At 35.0% G+C, this 19,922-nt stretch overlaps 1 protein-coding gene across 7 annotated transcripts in view; it reads left to right on the top strand.

Annotated features, from left to right (window-relative positions):
* Positions 1 to 19,922, top strand: part of Ac76E (adenylate cyclase type 2 Ac76E) — a 114,849-nt gene that overhangs the window by 71,499 nt on the left and 23,428 nt on the right. For all 7 annotated transcript variants that reach the window (XM_074112541.1, XM_074112547.1, XM_074112545.1 and 4 more), the window contains 3 exons: positions 1,817 to 1,928; positions 11,259 to 11,386; positions 14,824 to 14,982. In XM_074112541.1, coding sequence (XP_073968642.1) covers positions 1,817 to 1,928; positions 11,259 to 11,386; positions 14,824 to 14,982 — 399 coding nt within the window. The remainder of the gene's footprint in view (positions 1 to 1,816; positions 1,929 to 11,258; positions 11,387 to 14,823; positions 14,983 to 19,922) is intronic.

Here is a 19,922-nt window from a genome sequence, read left to right as displayed (position 1 = left end):
CCCCATTTAAATTTTAAATTCATGGATGATACGTTCGTACTGTACAATTAGTAAACAGTTTTATTGTAGTTAGTTTTAAATTCTCTGACATCTTTTTGAGAATGATTTTGTTGTATAACCAAAAATTCTTTGGTTGATACCAGAGTTCTGAGTTGAGGCCGTCCCCTAAATATGATAATTTTTTGAATATCACTTTTACTTACTGCATTTATCGATTCGTTCTAATTAACAGCAGAAGCGTCGCGTGGTTATTTAGCCCCGTAGATCAGATGGCTCTTTGATTTTACATAAATAAAACATCTCCTGAAGAACTCCTACTAATAATGGTTACTTATCTACATTACGTTCATAAAATCCAGGACATGAGAACACGTTGAGAGATGTTTTCCTTTAAAGGAACCTTCATAGTTTAGCAGGGAAATCTATAGGGCATTTTCCATTCATCATGAAGGTACTGGAAAAAATTTTGTCATTAGATAAACACTTTACTAATCTGTATCAGGCCCTTTGATCTGAAGAAGTGCTATACTTAGTCCAAGATCGGATCCATTTATATGGACTTATTTAATCACTCCTTAAGCCTCATGCGCCTCCCACGGACATCATGGCAAAAGTCTTTCTTTACAAATTTGTGGGGGTCCGCTTGTCGGTAATTAAGATCTAAACGTGGCTATCGCAAGAAACAGTTTGCTTCACATTCCAAGTCAATCTCATTTCATTATTTAGGAATCTGCTTCATTGCACAAGATAACTTTACGAGTCCTGGTGTGTTTTAACACCAAGAGTAAATCATGTCTGGCTAAGATCTCCCTAAACCTTAGCGTCATCCAGGGAATTGAAGATGTTCAATTGGGGGATTCACAACATCGTGAACAGAGTCAGCCAAATCAAAGCAAGCACTTTTGCTTTCAGATGAACTAAAATATCTGCAATAGGATGAAAAAAAGTAACTGCCAGTTTCAGTCATGATATATTTTTATTATGCTGAGCTTTCGACCTAGGGGGACTAGGTCACATCTTCAGGGCTAATTTACAATGTACTGTTTTACATCGTTAAAGGGTTGTGGTGAGTCTTCTGTCTTATCTTTTCAGAAGACTGAAACTGGCAGTTAATTTCTTCATCCTATTGAAAACTATGAATCAGTCACCAAAAATAATGAACAGTAAATTATCTACCTTTAGATGTAGAGGATCCCTCCACGATATAAGAAGCTTTGACCCCTTTTATAACTGACAAATTGGCAGCTAAACTTCATCGCCTTTGTTTTTACCCAACTAATCATAGGCATGGTTGGCCTTAAATCGTTAATTATGCCGTAAATATTCCCAAAGCTGTAGTATGATTTCTTTATTGGTCAGAGGCATTACTTTATCAAAAAGAAGGCAGAATAAAATTATTTTTTAAAATAATAATAATGAAGTTCACCTTCTAAAAGTCATAAATAATTAATTATTCATGTTTAAACTCAAGAATTTTTCAGCCACTTTAATTTTTTAAACCCAGGATGAATGATTACAGAAAATGTTAATTTCTTGTTTAAAAGAAATGATGGAGATTATCGTAATTGCAGGGATTTGCTTCAAATTTACTTAAAGTAGATATTTTATTAAATATAATATTTAGAAATAATAATTACTTTAATATGGATTAAGGTAAGATGGTTTATTAAAAAGTATGATGCGCAGAATTCTTGAAAGTTCAACTAGTATCAAGTCGAGTGCTTGCTTGCTAGTTTACCTTTATGCAATAATTAAATTACAATTACCACAAATTTTGCTCATTTTTTTTGGTCACATTTAACAAATTTTGTTACAGCATCTTGTACGCTGATATAGTGAACTTCACACCGCTCTCAGAGCAACTGAGTGCTTCAGATCTGGTAAAAACTCTGAACGAACTATTTGGAAGATTTGACCAATTGGCGCAGGTGAGCAATCTGTCTATCTTTCTTTTCTTTTAAATGAACTGAATTCTTTTTATCAACAGCTTTCGTAGATTATCTAGGACCAGGTGAACATTTCTTGGTGTTCATTTTAAGACGGCTCAAATGCATTTCATGCTTAAACGGTTAATCTGAGCAAAAAATGGCAGAGGAAAAATGTGTTGTCCGTCACCTCTAGTTTCAGAATATGTGACTTGATTTTAGATTCCTGCCCGCCTACGCGGCTGACGCGCGACCAGAAGTGTGGGTTTACAGTTGACCCCCATTTTCATATACATCGTTTTAAAGAGTATAAAAAGTTATGAAAGAAACCGGAAACCGCAATGCGATATCTTTAAAAATAAAGGTGCTAGGCCATTTCAAAATCTGGTATTTATTAATCATATTTCAATTTTTTAACTTGTTATCAAAGAGAAAGAAGAGCACGCGATAGGTCATTTTTATGTATTTTTTCATCCCCTTTCTACTAAAAATATTGCCAAGGCAGTAAAGCTAGTATTTTTCTTAATATCGGGAAATAAGTCGTTTACCGAGAGGTTTTTCTAAGAAAAATCAAATGTTAAGAGCTTTAGATGTTCTCAAGCATACACAAAATGGCTAAAAATTAATTTTACATCTGTTACAAACAAGAAGGTTTAATAATTATTTGGTAATTTTGGGAAACTAGAGGTGACGGGCAACAGAATTTTCCCTCTGCCATTTTTTTTTTTTTTTTGCTCAGATCAATCGTTTAAGCATGAAATGCATTTGAGCCGTCTTAAAATGAACACCCTGTTTAAGTATCCTACCACTAAATGGTATATTCTTTTAGAATTGATGGAATACCCCTTGTCACCAGATTAGGTGACCCTCTGACTTTAAATCTATTCCCATATCTCAAAACAGAAGGATGGTAGCAACCTTGGCTATTTGGCACACTTTCCAGAATCATACTTCAGAATCTAAGAAGTTTGGAAAAAGAAAGTACATTGAACTTAACCAAGAGGGACCCGTTAGGACTAAACAAACTTGATATTTCTTTGCCAGGTCTTTCGCAGAACAGTTCCCTTTGCCCCATAACAGAAAGTGAATCGTAGTAAAGTTAAGTAGACACAAAAGAATGAAAAGTACATGATGATAAAGGCATTTCTAAAAGAAGCACCCGCTTATGATGGTGGAAGAAGATTCGCCCTTTTTCATTCTGCCTGTCTGAACAAGACGTCTTTTATCATTATTGTTTTATCCTCTCCAGTTTTCTTTTTTCTTTTCAAGTTTTCCAAAGTTTTTTCTTTTTCTAAATCTTGATATTAAAAGAAAAGCTTGGACTGGTTTAAATATATTTACATATTAATTCTTATCACTTAGTTCATTTTTCTTAACAAAATATGTCATAACTGTTTAGTATGTATTAAGGAATTCTTCGTTTACTATTTTTAGCTTACATTCTCGTTTAATATTCTAAAAGAATGGTTAGTAAGGTTTACATTTGCTAAACACGAAACAACTTGTTTTAATCATGCACGTCTCAAACTAGGACCAATCTCGCGTTTATTGCTTTAACAGCTGGATGAAAATATTCTCTTTAATAAAGATTTTGTTTTGTTCATACAAACCAGAATTTTTACACAATTAAAAACAAAATTTAAATTAATTATTGAATTTTAGTAATTACAGTCGAGCCTCCCCATAAAGGACGCTCTCACTAGCGACCACCTCCATTTACGGACCAGTTTTTGGATTTCCCCGTTTTACCCCCTATATACACTTTCTATATAAAAGAACCTCCGCCGTCTAACGGGAGGTTCTGTATATAGCGACCGCGGACATTGATTTTGGGGAACGGATTAAATGTTTCACCTCCCACCAACGACCACCTTATTATTAAAAGTTCCTTTGACGCGGTGATCAAAAGTAATTATCCCCTCTCAAGTTTTTGTTTCCTTCTGTTTTTTTTCCAACAGTTTGCTATATAAGTAAGGATTCAAGATTGGCGAGGAATCGGTCAAATAAAAAACAAACTCGTCTTCTTGCCAACGTTTCGACAAATATATTGTCTTATTCAGGGCCTGGATATTACAAATACACAAATACAAACAATTCGGTAACGCAGAAAATCAGTAATATATAAAAAAAAATATACAATAAATTCTTTATAATTATTGAAAACTTACGTGGCTATGCGGGTTGGTTACCATCCGATTCCAATTCGTCAATATCCCGCTAGTTCCACTTTACTGAAAAGGTTTTCCCATTTTTTCAGAGAGTTTCTCAATCGTGGCTGCAATGATTTTCTTCAAACTGCATGAACACATGCATAGATCGATCTATCTACTATCGATATATCGATCTATCTATTTGTAGATCGATCTCGGTTCGATACCCAGTCTCTAGGAATTGGATTTTATTTAATGGTTAATATGGGAAAATTATAGTAAAATATATTTGTTAGTCGTCTCCGTTCCATGAGACCTAATTCCAGAAAATTGCTCATAACTTGTAAGAACAGTGATTTCCCAATCTCATACTTTTATTTTTCATTTTATATCTATAGCGCAAGTTAAATGGGCAAGAAGGATGGACTAAAAAAATTAAAAATTCCTCTGCAATATCAAAGATCTATTGTAGCCTCCATCAGGTTACAGTGATGGTATACAGAAGGCAGTGGCCGTTAACTATACAACCGTGCTCTGGAGCGTTAGGTTCTCTCGTCGTAACATTGGTTGCCCTTAATATAAATATTTGCTCGCATCACCTTCTCAGAAGTATTTCCCCATGAATAAATATTGGCACAATGGAAGCTCACTCTGGTGATAGAATGTGTGGGTAACCATTGTGAGACCCTTGAATGCCTAAATAACTTTGGCATTTCAATGCTAGTCACCTTGCCACAAATATTTTTTATAAAAACTTGGAAACTCTCATGAAAAATGATTTATTTTTTTGGCATTAGAGCATTTTTACTAAATTATTATAGTTAATACAATTCTTTTATTTTTTAATGTTTTTTAGTTGCAAGAAACACACTCGTACTTGACTCGCAATTTCTTACTCAATGGGATGTCAACGTCACCTAAGGCCACATATTTTTAAACAATCTGGTACAGAGAGCGAAGAATCAATACAAACGAACGCTACTTGTTTGATATGATATGGTTTGTAGACTTCAGACAGACATATAAGACAGTATGAACTTAAATCAACTTTCGACTACTAGATGCAGTAAAATTCATTGAAGAGAGCAAGATGTCTCGAGTCAGTATTTAAGAGAAAATGTGTGAAGAAACCACGGGCCTCAGACAGGAGAATCCTCTCTCTTCGATTTTGTACAAGTTGAGCCCCCGTTGAAATTGAGACATTCGCACGAATCCCCATGTCACTATTTATCACTGTGCAATTAGATTGAGGTGACGTCATAATAATGTCACGCACGAGGAAGGCCTTAGGTGGAGCTTTTCCGAAGTTTGGAGAAGCGGCGATAAACTAGGATTACAAATACTCGGACAGAGGACTGTGGCGATGACGATGAGGAATTGGCAGGGTGAAGTTCTTTAAATATTTGCGAACCTAATTCCAGGAGTGCATAGCTGTTGGTTTTTGTAAGAATGTATTAGGCCAGCAGCTGCATATGCATATACGATTAAATTTTTGTCACCCTCACCTGGAATAGGTTATTCCTCAAATGGTCGTTGGGAATTCGCCATTCCTCAAATGGACGTTCGGAATTCAGCCATTCCTCAAATGGATGTTGGGAATTCGACATTCCTCAAATGGACGTTCAGAATATGCCAATACAATTGCCTGTTTTCTTTATATCGTACATGTCCAAAAAATTAGATTAGAGAAGGGGCGGGACCAATGCCCCACGGCACCGCAGCCATAAGAGACTTATTGTACCTTCCCCTTTGGATCTAGTAGACGAAACCTCTCCTACTAACGAGGTTGAGGACTTTCCCTACAAGTTCTGTTGGCGCTACAATCTCCTTTGGTCTCAATGTTCCAAAGGTTTCATAGCACAACCGCTCGATTCGAACAACAGGTAGACACAATCTCCACACATCGATCCCCACCTTGTACAAGATGCTTCCTGAACCTACCATGCCCTGTGAATAGGCACTATAATCAGAGTAATCTGATCTCTCTACCCAAGCACATGTCCAAAGATCCACAGAATTGCCATATAAACTTAGAAACCTTTCTCCAAGGTTGTGCACCACAGATTCTGTAGACCCTTCAATCTGTGCTTGCTGAATTACTTTTATGTTGAAAAAAGTTGACATACCACTGATACATATCCGGAAAGCAGAGCCATTACTTGCTTCAATCATTCTTACTCCATTTAAAAAAAATAAATGAACTAATGGTTATTGTGCCAGTTAAATATAACCAAGTGTTGTAACACACACCATCGTTTAATGTGCTTTCAAATTAATTAATGGCCACCGTTTCGGTTCTTCAGAAATTGTTTAAAGAGAAGAATGTGTTCTATTCTATTTTTATTTTTTAAATAACAATTTTCCTAAAGTTAACAAAAAAATCGTAGAAAATCTTTTTTTGGTGAAAGTTTTCCAGAATAATTGCCATAATTCCTAATTCATTCTGACGCTTGCTCCATAACTCATCGCTTTGTTTTTACCAGCATAAATAAATAAACTCCAACTGGCCAACAGCGTGAACTACAGTTTAGCGAAATTTCTATCTACTTTGCTCTAAATGTTTCTTAATGGACACAATTGATCGAGTATGCACGGTGCAAATATGTGGGAAGAAATGAAATCTATTTTTAGAAAAACAAAAAAAAACATGCGAGAAAGCCAATAATATTCGTGTTAATAGTCTACGAATAAATCGTTATAATTCCGCATAGATAGTATATACTTTACAGGGTTCCTAAAGGAGCCAAAAAAAAAGATTATTGGTTTACCATCAGCGATAAATAATCATCTTCGGCTGAAGTGTAGAAAGATGTATGTGATATTTATGAATTTCCGACAGCGTGGCGGCACAGTGATGATCGATTGTGGTCTAAACTTTTTAAATTGGACAAAGGGTTTGGTCGAAAAGCTACCAGTTCTCGTAGAATATCCATTCGATATTTAGCACAGGGCGGTCTGATAAAAGGATAGATGTTACGTCTGATTTACTCTAGGGCAGGGGTCGGCAACCCGCGGCTCGCGAGCCGCATGCGGCTCTTTTATCCAAATTGTGTGGCTCTTCAGCTTGCCCAAATTTTATTGAATCGAATGAAAATTCCATTATTAAAGGTATTTTTTCAAAAATAATTTTAAATGTGATAGGTTCCAAATTGAATAGAATTATACAATCTCAAAATAGAATACTTGATTTATATTGTAAGACTGCCGCCTTTTCATTCGTTATTATTTATTTGTTTATTTACTTTGCAATATATAATAATAAATATATAAAACATTTAAATGATATTGAATATCATAAAATAATAATTTGTGAATACAAATGATCTACCAGAGGTTTTTACATTATCATCCTTGCGGCTCTTGGTAAGATTTATTAAAATTATTTAAGAAGAAATGGCTCTCTACTTGAAATAGGTTGCCGACCCCTGCTCTAGGGCGTTGATTCTAAATCCTTTATTGTTCAGTTTTTATATTTCAGTTTTTTTTTTCAACACATTGAGAAGCAAAAGGTTGAATACTTGAACAAATTCCTTGATTTTCTATTATTAATATTATAAGCCGATGATTTGGCAGTAAAAAAATGTAAAAGTAAATTGTAAATTAGTCGACTAACAAACTTACTTTACTATAACATTCTCCTATATACCTGTAAATACTCGTAAAAACCAAAGCCTGGACTAGGAATCGAACTTAGTATCACAATAAATCTTAGCTTTGCACATCTCGTCGCTAACCGCTCAGCTACTGTGGCGCCTCGATGAGTTGGCATTATGTAGCCATTATACAGGGTGAACCAATGAGTATTGTCCATAGGCCTGCTGTGTGTAGTATTACATCTAAAGTGGAGTTCAATGACGTATTGGCCAACTTAATATTTTCCACTGTTCTTGAGTGACGTCACTTTAATTTTTTTTTTCCTAAAATCATTACTTTTTTCCCAATAAAAATGTTATTACTCAGAAAATTTTAGTCCGAATTTGATTCTTGATGACACGATTAGAAAGACAAGATACATTTTCTAAAAATTGATACCATTTCGAAGCATAAGTTATTCTCCAAACAGCCTCGAATCTTTACCTTTAACTTCCTTATTTTAAGACAATCTACTTTGAAAATTGACTACTGGTGCCATCTAAAAGAGTTTTCAATAAATTAAACAACTTGAATTAAACTAACACTGTTGAGTGCTCGTGAACACGTTTTCTTGCAAAACAAACGTAATTTCTCATACGAAGACGAAAAGGAATCCTGGAAAATGATATAACGCGTTTGAAAGCCTATTAAACAAGGAAACTTTTACTAAAAAGTGCCAGTACCTAGGTCTGATAATGATCACGTAAGGGCCTAATGAGTTTTCTTAATGAAATTTCGATTACTTTTATTTTTCCCATTATCCAGGAGGAAGATTGAGGCTGTTTGGGAGCATAACTTATGCTTCGAAATGGTATCGATTTTTAGGAAAATTTATCTGTCTTTCTAATCGTGTCATCAGAATCGAATTCGGACTAAAATTTTCTGAGTAATAACATTTTTATTGGAAAAAAGTAAGATTTTTAGAGAAAAAAAAAATTTAAAGTGTCGTCACTCAAGGACAGTGGAAAATATGAAGTTGGCCAATACTTCATTGAACTCCACTTTGATGTACTACACACAGTAGGCCTATGGACAATACTTACTGGTTCACCCTGTATAGTCGAAGGGTAAAAGAAACTTAAGGATCTTGAAATTAGTTGTAAAGGAAATGATTCTAGAATACTCCATGAGAGAAATGTTACAGAGGAAAATTTGTTAAAAGTAATATTTGATGATTTACACAATATATTTTCGATTTTTAAAAACAGCTGCTCGAAATACTATAAATTTACACACAATAAAGGCGATTATCATTTCAAAATTTCACAAAAAAAAAATGTTTAATTGCACAATTTTTATTTTACATAAATACTTTTATTTGAAACATTTCATTTAAAGTGATTTCTGGGGAATGTATGACAATTATTTCAGGGGTTATTATTGGAGCGTGATGTTGACAGCTGGAACCAGCATCATTCATGTATTCTGTAGTACCACGCTGTAATACCTTAGAAGAGGAAACCTGCTGTAAAACTCTAACATTGTACTTATTACGAGAGAAATTAATCTTTAGACATAATAAATAGAAATTAATGTAATGTTGGAGTACTTTAAATATAACAAGAACAAGAACAATTTTTGAAAATGCCGTTTTTGCTCATTTTTGGCATCGTCTTTCTCGAAAACTATTAGATCTGGGTGGTTGCAAAAAAATTACAGCTATAAAGGAGGGTTTGGAGTAAGATTTAAAGAAAATTTGGGAATTTTATCTTTTATAGAAAAATAGAAAAAAATTGTCAAAGTTGGGTGTTTTTCAACGTTACGCTTTTTCGTGCTCTTTTTGACGATCAACCCTTATACAACTGTCCTACCGGAACAGTTTTAATTTTGGCCTAAAAATAAAGTAACCACGTAATGTCCAACTATTAAACTCGGTTGAACGGAAGTTCATACTTTATCACCAATAAAATAAACGCTGTGGGGGATCTCCCACATTCTTGTCCTGAACTTAAGGCTTAACACACCATATTTGAGTAAGGCGTGAGAGAAATTAACTCTAATGTTCGAGATTTTGCACGAGGTCCTGGGTTCGAGACCCAGCTTGCTGGCGGCATTTTTCTATCTCAAGATTTATTTTTATAATTTAAGGTCAGTTAACATTTCTGTATGTCACAAAACTTCTGCAACGATGACATGCTAAAATAATATATTCTAAACCAGCGTTTCCCAAAGTGTGGGTCGCGACCCGGCCACCGAGTCGCAGGAAAATACAGCTGGGTCGTGGCAAAAATTGTAAAAACACAAAAAATCTATAACATTTTGCTCTAAATTTAATATTTTTCGAAACTTTTTCAAATACTGCAGGTGGCAACCCTTCACCACCGTTCCCTACCGGACCGTTTAAATTCGGCTGCTCTGATTGACTGATTTCGATTCGTCATTCAGTGCCTTCTGTATATTGAAAAGGAAGAAATGCTTAATCTTAGTGAACAAGAAGTTGATAATTTAATTGAAATTTCATGCGACACCGATCTTAAAAAAGTGTTTGAAACTGTACCACTAATTAATTTTTGGTTGCGCTGACAAAAGGAATATCCAAGCGTAAGCGAAAAAGCGATACAATTTTTAATGCCTTTTGCCACCATTTATACGTGTGAAACTGCGTTCTCAGCCTTGGTGTACTTAAAAAATAAGTATCGAAACAGATTGGATGTCGAACCTAATTTGAGAATAAAATTAACATCATTAAGTCCTAATTTGAAATTACTATGTGATGAAAAACAACATCATCCTTTGCACTAAGGTCAAAATATGTAAAACAAAATGAAGATAATGGATTGTCTTTAATTACTTATGTTTTTGTTACATAATTATTTTGCAATTTTTGTGTAAGAAATAAACAAACAAATAACTTTAATTTTGATTTTTATTAAAAAATAAAATTTGTTTTGTAAATAAATTTTTTTTTTATAAGGTGGGTCGCGAAAAAATTTAAAATCTCGTACCGGGCCGCGGTCAAAAAAGTTTGAGAAACGCTGTTCTAAACAATCTAAATGAATCTGTAAAACATTACTTTATTAAAATATAAGAAGTAAATATTTACTAAGTGTACATAATATACGATATAAAATAAACATTCTCGATCTGGGCATAAACAAGTTTTTTACTTAAATAATCTAGATAGCGTTACTGTTGTGCAACTTTAAAGCACGACACTTGCTTTAAAAGAATATTGACTGATATTGGTGAAAAAAAAAAATCAATGTTTGGCATTAATAATAATGTCCATTAATATTTTCATGTTACGCTAAATAATATCTAGAAGATTATTTATTCTTAAGCTGATAGTGTTAACTAGCTTATCAAGTAGTAAGTCCTATTGCAAAAACTACACGCAAGATCGCCAACCAAGAACTTAGCTCTTCAAAGTAGTACATCATTCACAGAATATCGATTCTATATCGAATTTCCTCCACTCTATGGCGGATTCGCAACAGTGAGAGCGTCCATTTTTTTTTAAAAAAAAAAAACACTGCTTTTCCAATATTTTCTCTTAATTTATTTTTATTTGTCTTGGTTTAATAATTATCATTTTTTTTTTCTGCATCAGGAAAATCAATGTATGCGTATCAAGATATTAGGAGATTGTTACTACTGTGTATCTGGACTTCCAGTTTCAAGGCCGAATCATGCGTACAATTGTGTTAACATGGGGTTACAGATGATTGAAGCGATTAGGTAGTTAAATGTTTTTTCTATAATTTGTGTAAGATTTGGTAGGCAATGGCTTTTTCCACACATTTTGCCATCTGTTATACAAATATTTTTTTAATCAATTTAATTTCTCTTATATATGTTCTGCATGCATTTATATATATATATATATATATATATATATATATATATATATATATATTTGTTTTATTGATATGCACACATTTTTTTTAAAAGCACTTGCTTACGTAAATGTTAATATGTAAGTTAAAACAAAACAAACAGTGTAATTTAAGAACTAAAACTTATCTACTGATTTCTGGATGTACAATATTTGGTCAGCTGACGCCTACAGCTCTTCCTAAATTTGAGGTATACCTAAGCAGTCTGACGAGACGCAGCTTCTTTATGAGATTTACTCTGTTAGCTTCAATCATTAATGATTTCCATTCAATAGGAGTATATGAATATTCACTGATTAACAATCGTCTTTTGTGATGACGTCGTTAAAAGGTTACAATCACCTGGAGACGTATTTCTTGCTATTATAATTACTCCCTTCGCTGGTGAGAGTACTTAATTCCTAGCCCTTATCATTTAAGATTAAGAAGATGAAATTAAAGACATTACTTCTTCTTCTTTTTCCACCATATTTTATGTTACTTCTACAAGTGACGTAAGCTTAACGTGAGTCATAACTTCTGATGATAATAATATAATTCTGCATATAAATATTCGGGTGTGGAGTCCGTAAAAACTGTTATGAATTTGAAATTAGATCGTAAAACGCAGGGGAGGTTGTAGTTTATAGGTTATATTTTACGTATTTACAACTTCTTACACCTTTTGAAGGTGTTATTTATTATTCGAGGTGGGCGGTCCTAACACATAGGGGGGCCTCTATCCTGCTCCACAGAAAACTAATCAATTCAATTCTCACATAAAATATTAACTCAGATTATTCTTAGAACTAATAGTCTGATTTCAGCCTTTTTTACATTCGTCAGAGACTGGCCTCTAATAGATTACATCTAATCCAAAGATATTCCCCTAAGAAAGTGCACCACAAACACTGGAAAGCCATCAGCAGCATGTCGGGTAATCGGCCTCTCTATGTTCCTTGGATCATGTTCCATTTGATAATATCAACGGAGAACTTAGGCTAAACATTCTGATAAAAACCTGGGTGCAGGAGTTTAGTTGGCTCCACAATCTCTTGTAGTTCCAACTCTTAGATTCTACGAGATGTGGCTATTAAATAGCGAGACTAACGCTGCTACAGAAGAACTATGCATGCGCCAAATCTTAAACGACCGACACAGCTGTACAGCGTAAAGCCTTCTCTTTCGATTGCAGCGTCTCACACGCGGTTGTAGAGAAATCTGTCTGACCGGAACCGTCGTCGTTTGTGTATGAGGTGTTAGTTTTGTTTTGCAGTGATAACATGATACTACACATTTAGTAAAGCAACGAATTGTGAAATTTCACATCAAAACTTGGTGAAAACCGCTACTGAAACTTACTTTTATTAAAAGAAGTTTACGGTGATGAATGTTTATCACGTGCGCAAGTTTTTTGAGTGGTTCAAGCGTTTCCTAGATGGCCGGTGAAGACGGCGGAGATGATGACCGCCCGGGTTGCCCTTCCCGCGTCCAAACCGGATGAAAATATCGATTATAATTAATCACCATTACTACCGCGTGAGGTGCTTGCTCAACTCCGTGAAAGAGTAAGGAAAAAAACGACCCGATTTGTGGACAAGAACAAGTCATGGGGTTCTCCATCAAGACAACCGGTGCCGGCTCACACTGTATTGTCTGTAAAGACGACGTTTCTAGCCAAGTACAACATCCCAGTTTATAAGGCCATCCGCCTTATTCGCCTGACCTGGCCGCCCCATGTGACTTTTATCTGTTCCCCCAAAGTCAAATCTGGCCATTAAAAGGAACACGATTTTTCGGTCCGTTGAAGCTGTGATAGAAAAGGCGGCACGCGTCATGCAGCGAAGCTCACAGAAAAAGACTTCCAGCACTGTTTCTGAACAATGATCAATTCGCTGGGAGCGTTGTAGGGATAGAGGAGGGGTGTATATTGAAGGTGATAATAACTAAATATGTATAAATTTAAAATAAAATGTTTTTCAGCAATAGTCTCGTAGTAGCCCAAATGCTGCTAGTGCCCTTTTGTTCTTTTTGGTGTAAAGATCGTGGTTTATTTTAACACTAAAAGTGTATTGAGCAAAATATCAATAGTTACAGTAGATGAAATAAATAAAAAGGAAGCTGAAATGAAAACAGAGCGGAAAGAAAATAGAAGAAAAGTAAGACAGAAAACTAAAATAAAAACAAAGTTGAAGTTGGCACGTACTCAGTAAAGAAAATGAAATAAAAGTAAAATTCCTGTAATAATTATGAAAATGGCCTTGTAAATACAAAACAAGAAGAAAATACATCGAGGCAAAAGTAAAGTTTATACAAAAACAAATAATTAAATGAAAGACATTGCTTGTTGCGAGTGTATGAAGAAGGCAGCTCAAAAATAGATCATTTGTTTTGTTTAAATTGTCACAGAATCCGTTCAAGTAAGTGGATGAAATTCATTCATTTTACTCACAGATGTTTTGTAAGTACTTTATTTATGCAGAATCCCTCCGTGAGTGGCATATACAGGGCACAAGGACTACAACTGCCTTTCTAACAAGTCGCCTGATGTCTTCAACGAACACCAATTTACACCAAGTTTTGTGAATCTAAATGATATTTCTTCCTGTTCAAATGTTATGTGGTATATTTCCTTTTGTCGGCTGAACTAACTTAGCGATTAGATGTTTACATTTATGGCTGTACAATGTGGACTTCACAAAGTACAGTTTTACTGAATAAATTGTTTTGGAACGATTAAAGCGTTATAATTGTTCACACAATTGGAACTGGCGAACAAATTCAACACCAATGCAATCTTCATCTTAGCACCCAACTATATGGCATTGAGATTAGATGATTCAATTAGATCATTAGTTAGATTAATTAGATGATTGATGACCCAATTGCTCTATAACTCTGATCTCATACTGCTCAATCAGATGAACATTACCTCCACCCCCTCAAACATCTGGTACAACGTCTTACACCAACATTGCATTTTGGGTCTCCCTAACTTCTTATATTTCGTGTAGCAGCGCTTCTTCTTCTCCTCTCTTTAAGACATCATCATCCTTCAAACGTACTACCACCAAAGTCCTACTAGTTTAATACATTTTAATTCGTCTTTATCCAATAAATTAGCTTCTTATTTGCTTGGCGGTCTCTATTCCTCTCTGGCACGTAATAGCAGAGCCCTAATTTGCCGCAGGATCTTGAAGAACTCTTTCACTTTACTTTGAAATAGGGCATTCTTTATGAATATGTATAAATTTATAAATAATATGACCCTTGATTTTGATTTTATTTTTTTTAAATTAGGTTCGTAAGAGAAGCGACTGGTTTCAACGTTGATATGAGAATCGGAATCCACACGGGGAACGTTCTGTGCGGAGTGCTCGGCTTGAGGAAATGGCAGTTCGATGTTTGGAGCGACGATGTCACTCTGGCCAACCACATGGAATCAGGAGGCCTGCCTGGGTAACTATCTGCCACTCATAAACTTTTCTTCATTTTCTTAACTTCGGTTTTGTAGATGTTCTTTGTTTTTCATTTTAATTAATAACAGTGTGCTTAATTTAAATTTGAATTTAATTTTGTATTTTCTTATTTTTTATATGAACTTGAAGTTTTTGGGCTGTCAATTATTAGAATAAGTTGAGTTTACAAATAGATCTGGGATTATGGAGGCTGGATTTGCCTCAGTCAGCTTACTTCAAAAACGGCAAATCTCCAGTATCTTCATTTGGTTTAGTCAATCGTCTAGGTTTTAGTCTAAACCTCAGCTATTTCTAGGAAACAGCCCATAAGATTTTCTTTAAGGGGCGGCCGTTGCCGCTTTGTATAAGTGGGAGATCCCTAGTTCGTATCTAGGGGTATGACTACTGTTTATTTGTCAGAAAAAATTGTTTGTAGTGAAGGTATGAGCTTACGCACCCGTCCACGATACCAAATTGACAGTTTGCCCGTGTAACATACGTATAATTCGAAACGTTTTTTAAGAAAAATTAATTAATAAATGCCCATAGAACTCGAAACGTTTAATTTACGAACACTATCCTCAAATCTATGTGGACTTACGGGACTAGAGCTGTGGGGTTCAGCCAAACCTACAAACGTACGGACAGTACAGAAATTACTGCCGACAGATAGCTGACGCTCCTTTCTACGTGACTCTTCACAACGATCTCAACATCACCTTCATCGACCAGCTCGCCAAGACTAGATACCAAAAGTTCCATACTGCTCTCTCTACTTGCTCTAATCTTCTCGTATTTCTCTCGCCTCCAGTGGCCCCGCGTCTTCCTTGCAGCCTGAAGAACTAATCTCTCCTCTCTCCCACTCATATTCTCCTCTTCACATTCCCCTCTCTCATACAGAGAGTGCTACCGCTGGGTAGCTTCTCTCCTCCTGCTCTTCCCGCACCAATTCATCATATTTTCCTCCTGTTTACTCATTGTATATATTTATACAGATTGTAAATTACTAAATAAATAAATAAAAAAAATCGGTAGCTAGAAAACGATTGTTCTTTTAACCTTAGTTATTCGGTTTACAACAGATTGTTTAAATTTGAAACTTACTGCAATAATATTGCTTCCTAAGACTCATTACTGATTTTCCTTATGAATGCTTGAATATTTCTAAAAGCTCCTTTTTAAGTGAAGATTATAAATAAAATAGTCAATACATCTTATTTGAAGATTCCGAACTACCATATTGTTGAAGTGAATTTCTAGTCGTTTGCTTAAAGATCACCCACAACTGTTGAAGATCACTTGGAATAGATAAAACACAGGCAATTTAGTCAACACCTGGAGCGTGAATTTTTTTCTTTTAAAACACACATTTGCTGCGTATATTTTTTCTCAATTCAGCAGCCAACAAATTGTAGAACATGAACACATTGTGGATGAAGAACTAAGCAATGAAATTTGTATGATTTTGCTGGGGATATGGTTTTTGTGTGGACAGAGAGTGAGGGGAGGAATGTGCTCTGGAAATATAAAGAGGATTTGTACTCATAGTCAGAGTAAACCTATTTATAGCTTCCTGCGTATTGAGAATATCCGGCATCCAATAAAATCTGAATGAAATTGTGTACCTGCAATGACGCCATATGTTTATTATATATATTGAGCAGGTATCATCATTTATTACTTCCTTTTATATCAGTGACATATATATATATTTCATAATAAGCGTAAAGTCATGAAGGAATGTTGGGTTTTCTCACACATCGCGTCTATTTTATAAGATATTTGGATTAATAGAAATATTATGTTGGACAATCTGAAATATTTCGAAAAGAGATTTTTATTGACCCAAGAGTGGGTGCTGATCCTGACGAATCTGCAGCGAAAAGGCTTTGTAGGTAAGTCCGCCCTTAATATTGCTAGGCCCAGTAGATTCTGCAAATAATTTCCTCGCTAAGAGCCAACATATATCACTACCTGCAATGGCTACGCCGTCAAACAGGACATGAAAAGCCGTGGTTTTCTTCTTTTTCTAGCTGAGTCTACAGAAAGTACCGGCGCTTAAGATAACCGCCATTTTATGGAAAATGTTTTGGAACCTACCAGGTCCTGTAAGGGAGGCTGGACACTGAAGTCAACTAGTTCCTATCTAACTTCAGGGTTTCCTGAATGTTGTTTTAGCTTTTTTCAATTCCCTAGAACATTCTTCCAGGTTTGCCATTGCTTAAGAAGCCGTCCGCACTGTATCTACGGTAAATACCAGAAAGTGAGGTCCTGCACTAATGAGCGGAGTGGATTCTCCTGGTTCCTGCCCAGCTGGTCAGGAATTAAGGACAACTTTTTTGGCCCCGGGAAGGTCGCCTTAGAGGAAACTCCCTCCTACATTTCTAAACAAGGGATGGGATTGTTTTATACGCTGCTTAATCTTGGCCTGACTGGTCCAAGGAAATGAGCATCTTTTTTTGTCTTTATTGCTTCTTATGAATAAAAACAAAAAAGAAGATTTACCACTCATTTGTGGAAAGTGTAGCCACATACCCAGCAGAAAACTGGACGTTGTCCAGAAGAGCAGAAAGTAGCCTGTTAGCCCTGGAAATGGACTTTTGGAGGAGAAGTTGTGGTATTATCTAGGGCTCCAGCGAATTCCCAATTCCGAAATTAGGAAGAAAGCCAAAGTCAAGAAGACCATTCTCTATAAAATAGAGTCCAAAAGACTGAAATGGTAGGGCCACCTAATGCGGATGGATGAAGATCGCTGGCCCAGGAGAATCCACAGCTTCACTCCACAGGAAAGGAGGAAGAAACGGGGTCGACCTAGGAAGCGGTGGATGGAGGATGTGGAACAGGCGATGGCAGCGAGAGGATTGGGAGAGAGGGAGACAGGGAGGATAGAGAGCGCTGGCTATTGGGTATCGGGGACCGCGTAGGTTGTAAACTACCCGGGAAGAAGATTGCTTCTTCTCATGTTCTCTTCAGTGTAGGTCTTTTTGGTTCTTTATGGTTTATGGTACTTGTAATACTGTTGGATAGCTGCTAAGGGGACATTCAATAAATACATATCTCTGGGTTTATCCCGAATATCTTAGGCAACTTAGCCCCTTTGTCATTTTGAGGCCTTCTCTGAAAGAGATATTTGCAGTCTATGAATGGCCCAATCTATCACCCAGATTACCCAATAACCCAGTAAAGTAAGGAATAATCCAGTTACAAACGTGTGTTAATGTGATATCAGGTATTTTTTTTTTCAACTTATTAGTTATTCTGATGAACGGGTAGCAGAGGAATTTCATAAGAGTGGAAAGGAAGATAATGAAGTAATTTGGATTCAGGATCCAGGATGATCTGATTATAAATGAAATAAATTGCGTGAATCAAGGGAAAAACAAAACAAAAATGTTTAATCTTCTATCAGTTTTCAATTTAGTTCAAATTTTATAATTCAGGCGTCGATATAATTGAATCCAAACTCATAATTAATTTTCCTTACAAATACTTGGTAGCCCTCTGTTTTGTAGTCGCCAATCAATCAGCTTAGGCAAATCCCAGTTGCATCAATACATCAAATATCTGTGCAGGTCTGTCCATAGTGTAGTGAGTTTGGTTATTTGTTAAAACGTAAAACAAATATTTATTTTACCTAACATTAACACAGAAAGCTAAAACGTTCCATCAATTCTGTTTTGCTGCTAAATTTGAACTAACAGGGAAAAGAATTGAAAGATGGTAATTATTTTGAAAATACAAAGTGGGAAAATTATTTAAAAAAAATAAAAAATAAAAAACTATTATAGTCAAATAATTTTGTAAATACGAACGATAATGATAACTTAGATTTAATTGAAAATTGTATACACTTGAAATTAACTACTTACTTACAGTCGTAACTCAAAAGTTATTTTAGAATCTCCTTCAGTTTTTTGTTTATCTAATTTTCAGTGTTGTTTTCTAATGAAGGTTATACTCTGTTTTCTAATGAAGGTTATACTCGATTTCACGACCCTCTCTATCCAAGTACGCCTTGAGATGTTTCGTAATTTTATCCGCAAATGTAAATTACACGTTTGACTAGATGTAGGTAATAAAAAATAAATAAATAAATAAATAGTAATAAAAAAAAAAAGGTGAAGGATTATATTAAAAATCAATCGCTGTAAACGTATCTGTTATCAACACAGTCAAAGCCTTGGAATTTCCAATCCAAGTTTTTCTTGATATATTCATCAGCTGTATTTGAATTAGAAATCTAACAGCTGTGTATTAACATATAGATTTTGTTATTAGTTCGTTTTTATCTAGTTGTCTATCTGCTCTGACAACATACAGAGGTAGTGTATATGTCTAGTTTTATCTTACGTGTTATTAAAAACCATCTTATCAAGTTAGACGACCAATTTTCTGCCATCTATTTCCCCAGGGAGCATTTCCAATATATTTACCAACTCTACTGATAACCACAACTAGACTCTTACCACTAAAATAGAGTTATTAATTTGGATAATTTATTTCTTGAGCATTTTTTTTTTAAATTATATTGAACTCGATGTTGAAAATTGATTGGATCATGATGGATTTAGTATTGATTGGACCATGATGGATAGTTGATGAATAAATTGAGCAAAACGGAAATTTGTATACACTTGAAACAGGGGAAAATTGTACAATTTGTAATCTTCAGAAACCTGAAAATTTAATTCATTTCTTGTTAAATTGTCCAATATATGGTAGCTGCCGTAAAAAATACTTAACTAAATATATTGATAGATCGTTAGATGAGCTGGGTAATTTGGAAAAAATTTTATGTATTTCTGATTTGGAGCACTTGAATAATGTGTATTATTATACAGTCTCAGCACTGAAAGTAAGGGCTTTTATTTTGAATGAATAGTGTTTATAGTTTGGCTTTCGACCACATCATATTGCTTTGTACATTGACCTGTTAAATAG

The sequence above is a fragment of the Rhodnius prolixus genome, unplaced genomic scaffold, assembly GCF_049639745.1.
Source record: "Rhodnius prolixus isolate KJV_2025 unplaced genomic scaffold, Rpr scaffold_1, whole genome shotgun sequence".
NCBI classification, from domain to species: domain Eukaryota; kingdom Metazoa; phylum Arthropoda; class Insecta; order Hemiptera; family Reduviidae; genus Rhodnius; species Rhodnius prolixus.
This window is presented reverse-complemented; position numbering and strand designations above follow the sequence as displayed.